Here is a 12459-nt window from a genome sequence, read left to right on the forward strand (position 1 = left end):
GGGCGTAACGATCGGGTTTCAGATGCTACAAATATCCCTGAGGAGCAGTAGCTCTGCGGGTCACATTGAAGCTGAAGTGTGGCTTTCTTCTCAAAGGTCAAGAGACAAGAACTTTACTGCAGACATGAGTCAAGGTAAGGAAACGAAAACTTATTTTTTTCTGATAATTCAAGACATTGGTCTATATGAAGAACTATTATTTACAACTGAAGACGCAGATTCTCCCAGTGTTACTATTTTCGATGGGTCTCCTGTTGAGTATGAGGTGTAACATGTGACGTTCAGGATATAAAAACACAGTAACGGTATCTGCAAAGAGGAATGTCTAGGTGATTTTTTTTTTGGGTGTGATATATCATCTGAACAAACTGCGAGGGGGGATGAACGTTGATTAAATCATCTTGTTTTTCTTGATGTTTGGAGAAGTTTTCATTGATGTGATGTGGATTCTGCGCGTTCCCTTTACGCACAGTGTTGGACATTGAGCGCTGCGATCTGGACATTAAGAACAACAGCAGCAGCCACCACACAGACCGATGTGCAGAGGAGCGTTTGATTGTCAGGAGGGGACAGCCCTTCAACGTTATACTACATCTGAAACCCGGGAGCAAAGAGTTCAAACCGGATGAAACAAACTTCACACTCATAGTTGAAACCGGTAAGCTTCTTGTTTCACTGTGGAGATAAATATAGTTGTGTACACACTGGCTATACATCCCCAGTGTGTGAAGAGGATGTATGTTTCTTTCACCTGCTTTTAAATGTAATGCTCCCAACCCTCTCTCTCTTTCTCTAAAGGTCCGTTACCGAGAAAAGAATCAGACACCAAGGCTTCCTTTGGTCTCAGCAAGTCTATAGTAGACACTGAGTGGAGTGCATCTGCCTCTAATGATCCCTCTGGAAACAGAGTGTCTGTATCCATCTGTTCCTCACCCAATGCCCCTATAGGGGTGTATTCCCTAACTCTGGACCAAGAGGGCCAGAAGACCAGTTTAGGAAAGTTCACCCTGCTTTTTAACACTTGGTGTCACAGTGAGTATATTTAAAAAATATTTCTTAAGATTTTTTTTATGTCTTGACTTTCTTCATAAACAACTTGTACTTAATTTCTTATACATACATGATTATTGTGTAAAATTCATGCACTATGTAATGAACATTAAAAAAACCTATATCAAATCATAACTTATATTGCACCACAACCCTCCAACATGTAGGCCTGATTGTATTCAGAAATATACTATTATTAGTATAGTAGATGTTATTATTTATGATGGTTTAAATGTGTTGGTGCTCTCCATGGACTCACTCACAGGAGATGCTGTTTACATGCGCAGTGAGACAAAGAGGCAGGAGTATGTTTTAGAACAGCATGGGCAAGTCTACAGAGGAACACATAAACGAATCAAAGGGAAACCCTGGAACTTTGGACAGGTAAACTGATGTCAAAGAAAAGTTCATTAAACTATTCACACTGAAAAAATTGAAATCTAAATGCTTCTTCACTTCTGATTTTTTTTAATATCCACTTATGTTTATCAATCACTGGATTGATTTCTATGAACCCAATAGGAATATAACAAATAAAAATCCATGCAGCTCATCTAGTGTATCTAATGGTTCCTCTGTTGCCTGTCCATTGTTTGTTTTTCCATCAGTTTGAATCAGGGATCCTGGACATCTGTCTGAAGATTCTTGACGACAACCCAAAATTTGTGTCTGATGCTGACAAGGACTGCTTTGCCAGGAGAAATCCCATCTACGTGACCAGGGTGCTGAGTGCCATGGTGGGTCTTTGCCACGGCTTTATAAAAAAATTGAGGCCAAATGGATTCCATTAAACTAGCCAATGAATAACCATTATGTATTGCAGACAGGGCAATGGGGCCCCTACACTGACAATGGTTGCACCATAACACCCCTCAATATGCCTCTTTGTAGTGCTTCAGTTCTGCAGGGAAACTTCTGTCATTCTTTTGAAGCTTTCTGTTCTCCCTGGGCTACGTTTGTGATAGTAACTGCAGGGAAGACAGGAGTTTTGGCTTGGGCAGTGTAGATTTAAAGCAGGTGGCCAAGTGCCCTGTAATAAATTAAAGTCTGTTAGTGTGTTCTTACTGCTGTGAGCCAAAATAGCTGATTTCAAAATCCAAGGCTATTTCAATTGAGTATGCATTTACCACCCCAGGTTCGCCCCTTGGCTGTAATGATGACCATGACAGTTATGCACTATATATAGCTTATATGATACATTTGTCTTGAATCACTATTGTCCTGGAAGTTATTTATTGTCTGTATTTAAGTGTAGCTACGTACATACCAGAAGGTAGGCGGTTTAATCCCCAACATTCCTCCCAATGACAAAATCCTCAGGGTATGAATGTGTGTCAGTCTCAGTTCAGTAGTGGGCAGCCTGGCACTTATCATAGTCTCTAACACCAGTTTTTAACAAGTGTGGGTGAATGTGAGATGGGGTGTGTAAAAGCACTTTGATTGGTCAGAGGGCTAGAAACGTGCTTTATCCATTTACCATTCTCCCATTACAAACTTGTGTACTGTCAATAGTTCTGATCTTTAGATCTAGTTTAATCATGTAAGGTGACATTGTCTGTCCACAATGGACTCCTTAATTGTTGATATATTTGAAGCTACCTGTTTTACAAAGTCTTTATTTACACTTCCTCTGTTCCTATGGCTCAGAAGGTAGAGCTGGTCTGATTCCCATGTATCCAGTCTGCATGTTGAAGTGTCTTTGGGCAAAATGCTGAAACTTAAAATAGCCACTTGAAGCATATCCATCACTGTATAAGTGTGTCACACACTGTGTGTGTGAATGAGATAAGGTTGGCACCTTGCATGGCAGCCTCCAACATCAGTGTTTGAATGTGCATGTGAATGGGAATATGTGTGTGGCCTGTCATTTTTTACCATTTACTCTCCTAGGATCCACCCCTGAAATATGTTTTTCACATAGAAAGTCAAATATTTCATGTTTGTTGCACTAAGCTTGAACTATATCAGCCATTGTGGCTGGTTATCTATGTGCTCCACTATTTAACTTTTAAGATCTTCTAACAATGTAAAATTTTGCATAATCGTTCTAATGCTAATGAAAGTTCTGATGAAATCTGACGCTAAAATAATGATTCTTTAGGATACCTGATGGCACAGAGGAATGCTCTTTTGTATTTCTCTTGTTCAATGTTTGTTTGTTTTTTGCTTAATTTTATTTTATTTTTGGCAAAATTGCTCAGAATACTTTTACCATAAAAGAGCTGGAGTTAAAAATAAAAAGGAAATCAAAAAACTTGAAACCTTGACAAATTGTTTCGAAATTGTTGTTCCGCTTAGAAAGCATGCAAAAAGAAAATAATAAGTATGCTCATGATTATGAATTTGATTCCCTTTTTCTCTGTTGCCTTACGGGAACCTTTGTCTGTACCCTCAGATCAACAGTAATGATGACAGAGGGGTGCTGGTTGGAGAGTGGGAAGAGTTTTCTGGCGGGGTTCATCCAGGAACGTGGACTGGCAGTGGGGAAATTTTGCGGAAGTGGGCAGAAAGTGGCCCGGTCCGCTACGGCCAATGTTGGGTGTTTGCTGCTATTGCATGCACAGGTTAGAGCTTCTTTCAAGTTACAACCTCTAGACAATCTTTTCCATCTAAATTTTTAATTTAGAATTTAATCTCAAGGATTAAAAGCCATCTGCATCGTGTGATATATTATTTGGATGTCTTTATTTCTAGTCCTTGATGACAGATGCTATCTCAAGTGTGCGCTGAAGATAGCAGGCTTGATGAAGTGTGACTCTCCTTTCCTCCTCCAGTGTCCCGTGCCCTGGGAATCCCATGTCGAGTGGTTACTAACTTTGGATCCGCTCATGATTCGGATGCCAACCTGGTGATTGAAAACCTTTATGATGAAAACGGAGAAAGGATTTCTGGAGGTGATTCGGTTTGGTAAGTTATTGAGTTGTAACACATGCACTGTATGAAAGTCTCTTGTTGGCCTCTGCTGAACCAATTTGAATAGTTCCATTTTATTTTTAGTCATTATTTCACTGATTTTAGTTATTTTACTTTATTTTATTATTTACCAGGAACTTCCATGTTTGGGTGGACAGCTGGATGACTCGTCCTGATTTGGGAACAGAGTTTGATGGGTGGCAAACCAGTGACCCAACCCCGCAGGAGACAAGTGATGGTAACTTGACGTCCTGTTGTTCGTCCTGTTTCCAAAAACTTTTGAAAAGTCCTGTTGTCCAAATGCAGGTCTTACATTTAAGACTTTGAACTGACAATCTTTTGTTGAACTGGCAAAGCAGAAACAAAGCAAAGACAAAATAGTAAAACAAAGTGTAATGTATTTTGAGCTGTGTATGAAGTCACAAGACTTGACCACAGTGGTTAGTTTCTGTTTCTGGGAGTAGTCTCAGGTCTGGTTTATATGGTGGGAAATGTGTGGTTGGTATGTTCACATGACTTTGCATATATGTTATGTGTCAATCTTAAAATGTCCTGCTTTGATAAATACACATTACAAAGTATTGTTTCCTTTTTACAACAGTGTTACTTTAGGTTAAAAAAAGTCTCATACAACCCGGTGCTCACACAATTTTCAAGACTCCTCCTTTTGGTATTTAGACACTAATTTCAAAACAACATTCAATTTTTTTTAAAGTATCGACTTTCTTTGGAGATGATCTTCCAGCTCAACTCTTTTTTAAACATGAGATGTTTCTTTATTTTATCACTCAAAGTACTTATCTTGAATAGGCCTGTGTTCTAAATGTGTCACTTTGTGTGTACAAGCTGGTAAAATGAACCCTGTCTCTGTATGTGTGTTTCTGTCAGGTGTTTTCTGTTGCGGGCCGGCTTCTCTGAGGGCCATAAAGGAGGGAGAGATGACCAAGAAGTATGATGCACCGTTCATTTTTGCTGAGGTGAGCTGTTAGGCAATTTAGCGTAACATTTACAAGAAATAAAATACAGAAATGTACTTCTATTTCATTTAGATGGACTTTCAGTTCACTGTGTGCTACATGGTAAATGGACTTGAGCTTGTATAGCGCTTTTCTAGTCTTCTGACTACTCAAAGCACTTTGGCCTGATCTAAACCATCTTAATGAGACTGATACACTCTGCTTTCTGATATTTTCAGAGATTCTGTGTTTATTTGTAAAGATATCTGCTGTTACAGATTTCTTAAATTGCTTTTGGTGCCTGTTTTCTTCCTGCTTACTGACTATTGCCTTAATTGTCTTTCTAATCAGAATGATTTGATGTCATTTCATAATGTGCATGGAGTTAGGTTAATGCAGATGTTGTGGAATTGGTGCAACTGTCAACTGGGGAGTTTGTCCAGTTCAGTGGATCAACTAAGTCTGTTGGAAAATTCATCAGCACCAAGGCTGTGGGCTCAGATGAGCGACATGACATCACACACCAGTATAAGTATCCAGAAGGTACGGCAGAGTCCACATACATGATACACAAAACCACAAAGATTATTAAATTTATAAATTGAAGTCTCACTGCATTGTTGTTTGGCCATAAAACTTATCAGAAATGTGTTTTTATGTGTGACTGATGTTTTTCAGGCTCAGTGGATGAGAGGAGAGTGTATGAGAAGGCTCAACACCACAACAAGTTACAGCAGAGAGGAGAAGAGCCAGGGCTCCGTCTTAAGGTGTTTGTTAATTCAATTATTCTAAAACGTACTGAGCTGGAAAGTAGAGCTCCAAAGAGGCACAAAGATAGATGATATACATGTAAACGTAACTGGATCAAAAAGTATGCTAGTAAATTCCAATCAGGCAAACTGTGGTTTAAAAAGAGAGGAACTGCAGTCATGTGTTGGAATATACCCATCAGTGGTATGACAGGAACACAAAAGACATGTGATTGTCATGTACAACTGCTAAATGACGCGCAAGCCCCATTTGTGTTTGCAGTGGGGATTTTTTTAAATGTAACATTTTATCATGTGCCCAGAGAGCCACCTAGCTCTAGTTCAAATATAAAATATTTCAATGCATTAATTTTATTTTGAAGAGAAGAATTTATTTTGAAGTTTGTGAATTCCATTAAAAAATCAACTTATTGTCATTTAAGATCAAACTGGCGGATAACATGATCGTGGGTTCAGACTTCGAGGTGAACGCTGTCCTTACTAACAACTGCATGGATACCAGGACGTGCACCTTCCTGTTCTTTGCACGAGCTGTCGGCTACAACGGACGACAAGGCGAGAGCTGTGGATTTGTTTCAGACAAAGTGGAGGTGCCCTCTGGAGAAGGTCAGTTTGAGCTTGAGAAAAACACTTCACACCACAGTATCTGAGTGGTGAATTTAACAATCTCACATAAACCTCCTTCTACCATGCTGAACCTGCTCTGTGATTATTTAATGACCTAGATGTAATATCCAATGTTTGGTTTTTCAGAGAAACGTCTGTCCCTCAAACTGAAGTATGACAGTTATGGGTCAGTAATCACCTCCGACAGGTTGATCCAGCTGTCAGCCATCACCATCGACAAGAAGACCATCAATTACAATAAGGCTGAGAAAACCATTGTCCTAGATGAGCCAGAGATACAGATCAAGGTGAATGTGGAGACTAACTTACATGAGTAATATAAACTGTGTCGACTTTTTAACCTTTTGTCTTTGACTTGCTTTTTTTCCTACTTATTGTAAATCCCATTTTTTTGGGGGGGGGGCTTTACAGCCATGTCAAAAGAAATGTTTTTATTGATTTTTCTTCATCATCTAATTGACCTGACTGACACTGTGATAGGTTGGTTCAGTAGTTCATAGGCATTATATAATATGCTTACAATATACAGTATACCATCTTTTTTATGATGAAACCTGTTTATCTGCAGCTGGTGGGAGATGTCAAACTGAACCAGTCTGCGACAGCTGAGCTGAGCTTGTTGAACCCTTTACCGGAGACTCTGCAGGACTGCAGCTTTACTGTGGAGGGGGTTGGCCTCACTGACGGCAAACCAATAACAAAGAAGTATGTCAACACCCAACTGTGGATTCAGTTATATCAATTGTATCTATTCTCCCTTACTATTTTCTACTGTTATGTTCTAATGTGTGAATAATTTCATTACTGTCATTACAGTTTAGCTTCTTATGGAAGATAATGTATTAACTGTAACAAATTGTGATGTAGCTACAAAAGGTACGCCTGCTGAAACTCAAAAGCAGCCTAAATCAAAGAGATCTTTTCCTTTCAACTGTCACACAATGATTCTTATTTCTACTATTTAAAAAATGACTCCTCACTAGGAATAGGAAATGGGTTGTTGATTTGCAGATATAATCCAGTAAATCTTTAAAGAAAACCTTAACATTAATAATATAAAGCCTGGATGTTTTTCTGCGTTGTTTTGCATATTGATTGAGACTTGTTTTTGAGGCAGATGATGCTTGATGTATAAATATATATATATTTCTTTTTTCAGAATTGGAGCTGTGAGCATCAAACAGGAAGCCAAGGCCAGCATTGAGTTTAAACCCACCACTGCTGGCTCCAGCGTGCTGCTGGTAAACTTTGATAGCATCAAACTGCACAACATCAAGAGCTCCATCAATGTTGTGGTGAAGGAATAAGCCATTAAATAACTCTTCATTAACAGTTACTACTACAGTTATTTTGTTGATTAACTGAACCACAGGTGTGATTAGAGACTTGAGGATTTATTTTTAAATGCATTTAGATTTCTATTCAATATTAATATATTTTACTAGAACATCATGTACTATTTCACTATTTACAGTTAAGTATTTTCATAATTAATGAAACATGTTTACTAAGCAGAATGTGCAGTCTATGAATTACAGTAAGGCCTATTGTTGCTCTGTGCAAAGCTACAATAAGCCCCACAATTTAAATCAATAACATAATATATTTGTATGATCTTATTAATTACTTGAATGATCACAGAACAGTAGATTTGTTATGGAAGCATTGGTTTCTTTTTGTTGGAGACTTTTCTTTATTTGTGATCAAAACAAATTATTTCCTAACAAAAAAAATAAAATGTTTTAATGAAAATGTTGAGCCTTGGTGTTATTTGTTGTCTTGGGATGTGCTTCTGTTAATCCTGCTTTTTTTTACATAGCTCCATCCAACAAGTATGAAACTATTATTTTATTATGAAAGGGAAATGTCTCCATCCACAAACTTGTCAAAAAGACCACAAACTGATCTCATACAAACTGATGTGTAACAATCAGTCTGCTGGGGATTAAACTCAGAGTCCTGTGGACTATGAGATGTTAATATATGAATATTATTCACTCCCATGTACAAAAAAGATATTTCTGGATGAGCCATCCTCTTTTGTTTTTGACTTAAATTGTCTATCATTGTCTATCCTTTCTGAAAAATCCAGCAATGTTTTTTTATTTGTGGGTATTTGATAGTAAAATGTATAAAGTGGGATGTTTCATGAAAGCTCACATTGAAAGATTTTAAATGATCTGGCTCTAACTTTGACCCTGATGCCCCATACTGAAAGTTGTATCCTCTATAGACTTCCATTGGATGTAAGGCCACAAAAAGAATTTAACTCGATGATTTTACAAACTTTAAATTACTTTACCTTTGGACAGATCATCCAAATCTTCTTTCTCAAAAAATCTCTCCTTGTTTTTGATGTTTCAGTGCCTCATAGTTTCTCTTACTTTTGTTTTACAAAAACAAAACCTCTTTTTGGTTGAATTGTACTCATGTTTGATATTTTCTTGTGGATTTATCTATTTTATTTTAAGGCATTTCACCATATTTAAAAGTGTGCAGTTGATATCAGACAGGAAATTATTAAATGAAGTGGGCCATGACATGCCACAAAGATTCCTGACCAGACATGACTCAGGTATATTGCTTCTATTTGGACATCATAGACCCCAGGACCACCAGTGTGGCCCATGTTAATGAATTTATCACTTACATGTTTACTTATCACAGTTTTAGTTTGGTGGCATAGTTTGTCTTAAATATTGAGTACTCAGTGGACTTTATTAGCCAACAAGTAAAAAAGAAGAAAAACACACACTTGAAGTCTTGAAGGTTAAAACTGTTGTTAAAAATAAAGACTGTAAATTTCTCTTCTTTTCTGTTCTTTGTAAGTTTTTATACCCTGTGTTCAACTGTAGGGTCAAAGGTCACAAAGGTTTGAAAACAGTCCCTTTACACAAATCTGACAAAGCTGTCACAAACTGAAAACCTTTTAATCACTGGAAACGATAACAGTATTTTCATGCATTGAAACATTTATTTACAGCACAGTGCAGCTCATGTCAGGTGGATCTTTTTTACTCCACTTCATCGATCTCCTCATCGGAGAACTGAAGGGAGAAACGAGGAGCAGCATAATCCTCCATGTTGGGGATTCCGTGCACCATGCAGCAGCTCAGAGCACTGCAGGAGATCTCCATATCACAGATGTTAGACCACTGACCCTTTTCAAAGTCATAGTTTTCAACATCACTGATAGTGATGAAGCCGTTGAAGCCCCCAACCACAAAAATGTGGTCATCAATCACTTCGATGCCGAAGTTACTGCGAGGTTTCAGCATGGAGGGCAGAGAGTGCCAGGTGCTGGTGAGGGAGTTATAGGCCTCAGCAGTTTCCAGACGGCTGGTTCCATTAAAACCACCAACCTGTAAGAGAAGACATCAGTATTGATTTATCTTTAAATTGTTTTTTTTTTTCAATCTCATGTTATACTCAGGATCCTTGTAAAGAAGGGCCATGACCTCTAAATTAGTTTTGGAGTATTTATGATAAAAAGTAGAACATTATTAAAGTAAAACTGTTAATTGTTGTTGTTTTAAGGCAATATTTATATTTATCTAACAATTTTCCTGGGGAATTTCACACTACTGCTTACATCTTTTGTGTCTTTGTGCTGCAGAGTGTCATGTGTTATGTAAGTATCAAGAATATATTCTTACTGCAAAAATGTGGTTTGCATATGCGATGACCCCAACTCCACTGCGCCTGAATCCCATGGGGGCTATCAGTGTCCACTGGTCGGTCTCTGGGTTGTAATATTCAGCTGATGACAGGCACTCGGACCCATTAAAGCCACCACAAACGTACACCTGGTTCAATAAGAAAGTGATGAAATAAGTGAGTAAGATGTAATAAGTAATCACTCCTCTCAGTACAGCCGAGAAGAAAAAGATGGTCATACGTTTTTAGAACATTATTTTTGACTTTGAATGTTGGCATGTGATCACTTACTGACAGCAAAATCTAAAAAATGAACTTGACTTATTAGGTTAAGTTTTATCAACTTTGTGTTGTACTTAAGCTAAGCTCAAATGATCAAAAAGTCAAACTACAAGTATGCAGCATCTACCACAGAGCTATCTCAGTTATTCCAAGAGTATTTGAGTTCCACCAACCTTGCCATTAAGGGTTGTGCAGCTGGCATCACTTCTCTGATCATGCATGGATGCAATTAAAGTCCACTGGTTGGTACGGGGCTCATAGCGCTCTGCAGTTTCCAGACGATCAAGTCCATCATAACCTCCAATGGCGTAAATGCACCCGTCCAGCACTGTTACGCTGACATAGCAGCGCTTTGAGTGCATTGGTGCGACCTCTTGCCAGGTGCGTGTGATCAGGTCAAACCTGGTCATTGTGCTGAAATGCACAACTCCATCAAAGCCACCTACACAGTAAAGTGATCCATTGAGGAAGACTGCACCATGGTAGGCCCTGGGGTCATCAGAATCGTTGGGTATTTTGGCCCAGCAGTCAGCGCGGATATCATACGCCTGGATATCATTAGTGGGGCCTCCAGCGCTCCATCCTCCAACAGCCAACATGATGGAAGACGGCAGTCGTGGCTGGGCCAAAGGGTTACTGGAAATCAAGTCAATGAAGCTCCTTGTCCCCTGGTCAAGAATGGTCTCCATGGTCTTGTTGAGAATTGCTTGACACTCTTCACTTGCTTTCACTAGTTCGTTGGTAGTTACACGTTCTAAGATGTATTGTCCTTTTATCAAAGCCAGCCTGACCTGTAACAAATGATGTAATCAAATAGTCAGAGAAGGGACCTAACTGATACTTCATTATTGCTAATAAGATCAGTCATCAAATATATATTGTACAAGATTTTAAAAAAGATCAGAGTTTTAAAAAAAGAATAAAAATTCAACAGTAATTATTGTGACAGATGGGACATAACTCATTCTTCCCTTACCTTTGACAGAAGCAGAAAGATGTATCCTCTGCGTTCCTCAGGTGCGTGGGTGATCCAGTGAATGATGGACTCAAACACCACCTTCTCCTTCTTCACATTGAGATGATCATTCTCAATAATCTGAGCCAGTTCCTGTGCAGAGATCTGCAGGAACTCTTCTGACGATGCAGCAACCTCCTCAAAGTGATTCAGAATGAAGACGGAGGCCTTGTGTTTCAGCTCGGGGTTGTAGTAGATATCTGCAAACCACCAGATGCCGATGCAGTTTTCTGGGGTAAGCTGATTCTCCAGTTGGTCACTGCAGGCCTGAATGATTCCCCTCACATTAAACTGGTCTGCTGCTATGAACAGCTCTCGGATGTTCTCTTGTGTCACATAAACACAGCCGGTGTAGGCAAACTCAACGATGAGCTTCATCATGTCAGATGAAATGTTGGGAATGTCAAAGACCCGACTGTCTGGGGTGGACCAGTGAGTAAAAAGAGCTCTGTGGGCCAGAAAGGAGGCAAAGAAAGACATTTGAAATAAAGTGGTTGATATATTCCCGTAGTATTCACACTTTATAAAACAACTGAACAATAAATCTAAAGCCCTTATTGCAGATGTTGCTGACTTAAAATGCAATGCCAAACAGAAAACAAAAGGAAATACATTGTACAGTAACTGCAACCGGCCACTTCACCAATCTACATATTTTTAAATTGTCATTACCCAGAAATCCGGTAAGATCTTTGTAATTTGAAAATGTTATTCATTTTATAATCGTTAAACAATTTGTCTTCAAACATTTAAGTTCATGTTGAACCTTTGAAGCTTTCAAGAAGATCATGAAATCATTTGAAAAAGTTACATCTACATTTTGATTTCACTAGCTCTCCAGTAAGTGTCACTCATCAACATTTGGTTTCATTGCAGTTTGTTACATCCTCTGAGCTTGTTTTTTTTCTTATTCAAACATTGGAAATCCCTCATTAATCCCTGAAAACTCAGTTTACCTGAAGTATGGGCTGCAGTTGCAGAGGATGACCTTGTGCACAGGAAATTCAACATTGTCCACTCTGATAACGGCATCACAAAGTTCCTGCCCTAACCGGAGCTCATTAAACACTGAGCTGGAGTTTAGCGTATTTTCACTCATCTTTACTCTTTGGTCTGATAACTTGCTCTCTTAATATGCCAGGAGGTTTCTCTGCTGACTACCCAGAAGTATCTGTAGATATGAGTACCC

At 38.7% G+C, this 12459-nt stretch overlaps 2 protein-coding genes across 2 annotated transcripts; one reads left to right on the forward strand and one right to left on the reverse strand.

The window, feature by feature from the left end:
* The first annotated feature begins 10 nt into the window (after window positions 1-10).
* On the forward strand, window positions 11-8025 carry LOC109987163 (protein-glutamine gamma-glutamyltransferase 2). The gene is made up of 15 exons (XM_020638169.3): window positions 11-134; window positions 473-658; window positions 799-1032; window positions 1316-1434; window positions 1659-1787; window positions 3446-3614; window positions 3825-3957; window positions 4098-4201; window positions 4852-4940; window positions 5309-5462; window positions 5598-5686; window positions 6112-6295; window positions 6443-6603; window positions 6885-7021; window positions 7476-8025. Exons 1-15 carry the CDS (start codon window positions 23-25, stop codon window positions 7621-7623), a joined length of 2148 nt encoding a protein of 715 aa, XP_020493825.2. The 5' UTR covers window positions 11-22; the 3' UTR covers window positions 7624-8025.
* Window positions 8026-9327: 1302 nt separating this feature from the next.
* On the reverse strand, window positions 9328-12378 carry LOC109987157 (kelch-like protein 10). The gene is made up of 5 exons (XM_020638162.3): window positions 12227-12378; window positions 11232-11718; window positions 10429-11046; window positions 9973-10122; window positions 9328-9678 (listed from the first exon to the last, which is right to left on the reverse strand). The coding sequence occupies exons 1-5, from the start codon at window positions 12367-12369 to the stop codon at window positions 9331-9333; spliced, it is 1746 nt and encodes a 581-aa protein (XP_020493818.2). The 5' UTR covers window positions 12370-12378; the 3' UTR covers window positions 9328-9330.
* Between the last annotated feature and the right edge of the window lie 81 nt (window positions 12379-12459).

Source organism: Labrus bergylta, chromosome 12, assembly GCF_963930695.1.
Source record: "Labrus bergylta chromosome 12, fLabBer1.1, whole genome shotgun sequence".
NCBI lineage: Eukaryota > Metazoa > Chordata > Actinopteri > Labriformes > Labridae > Labrus > Labrus bergylta.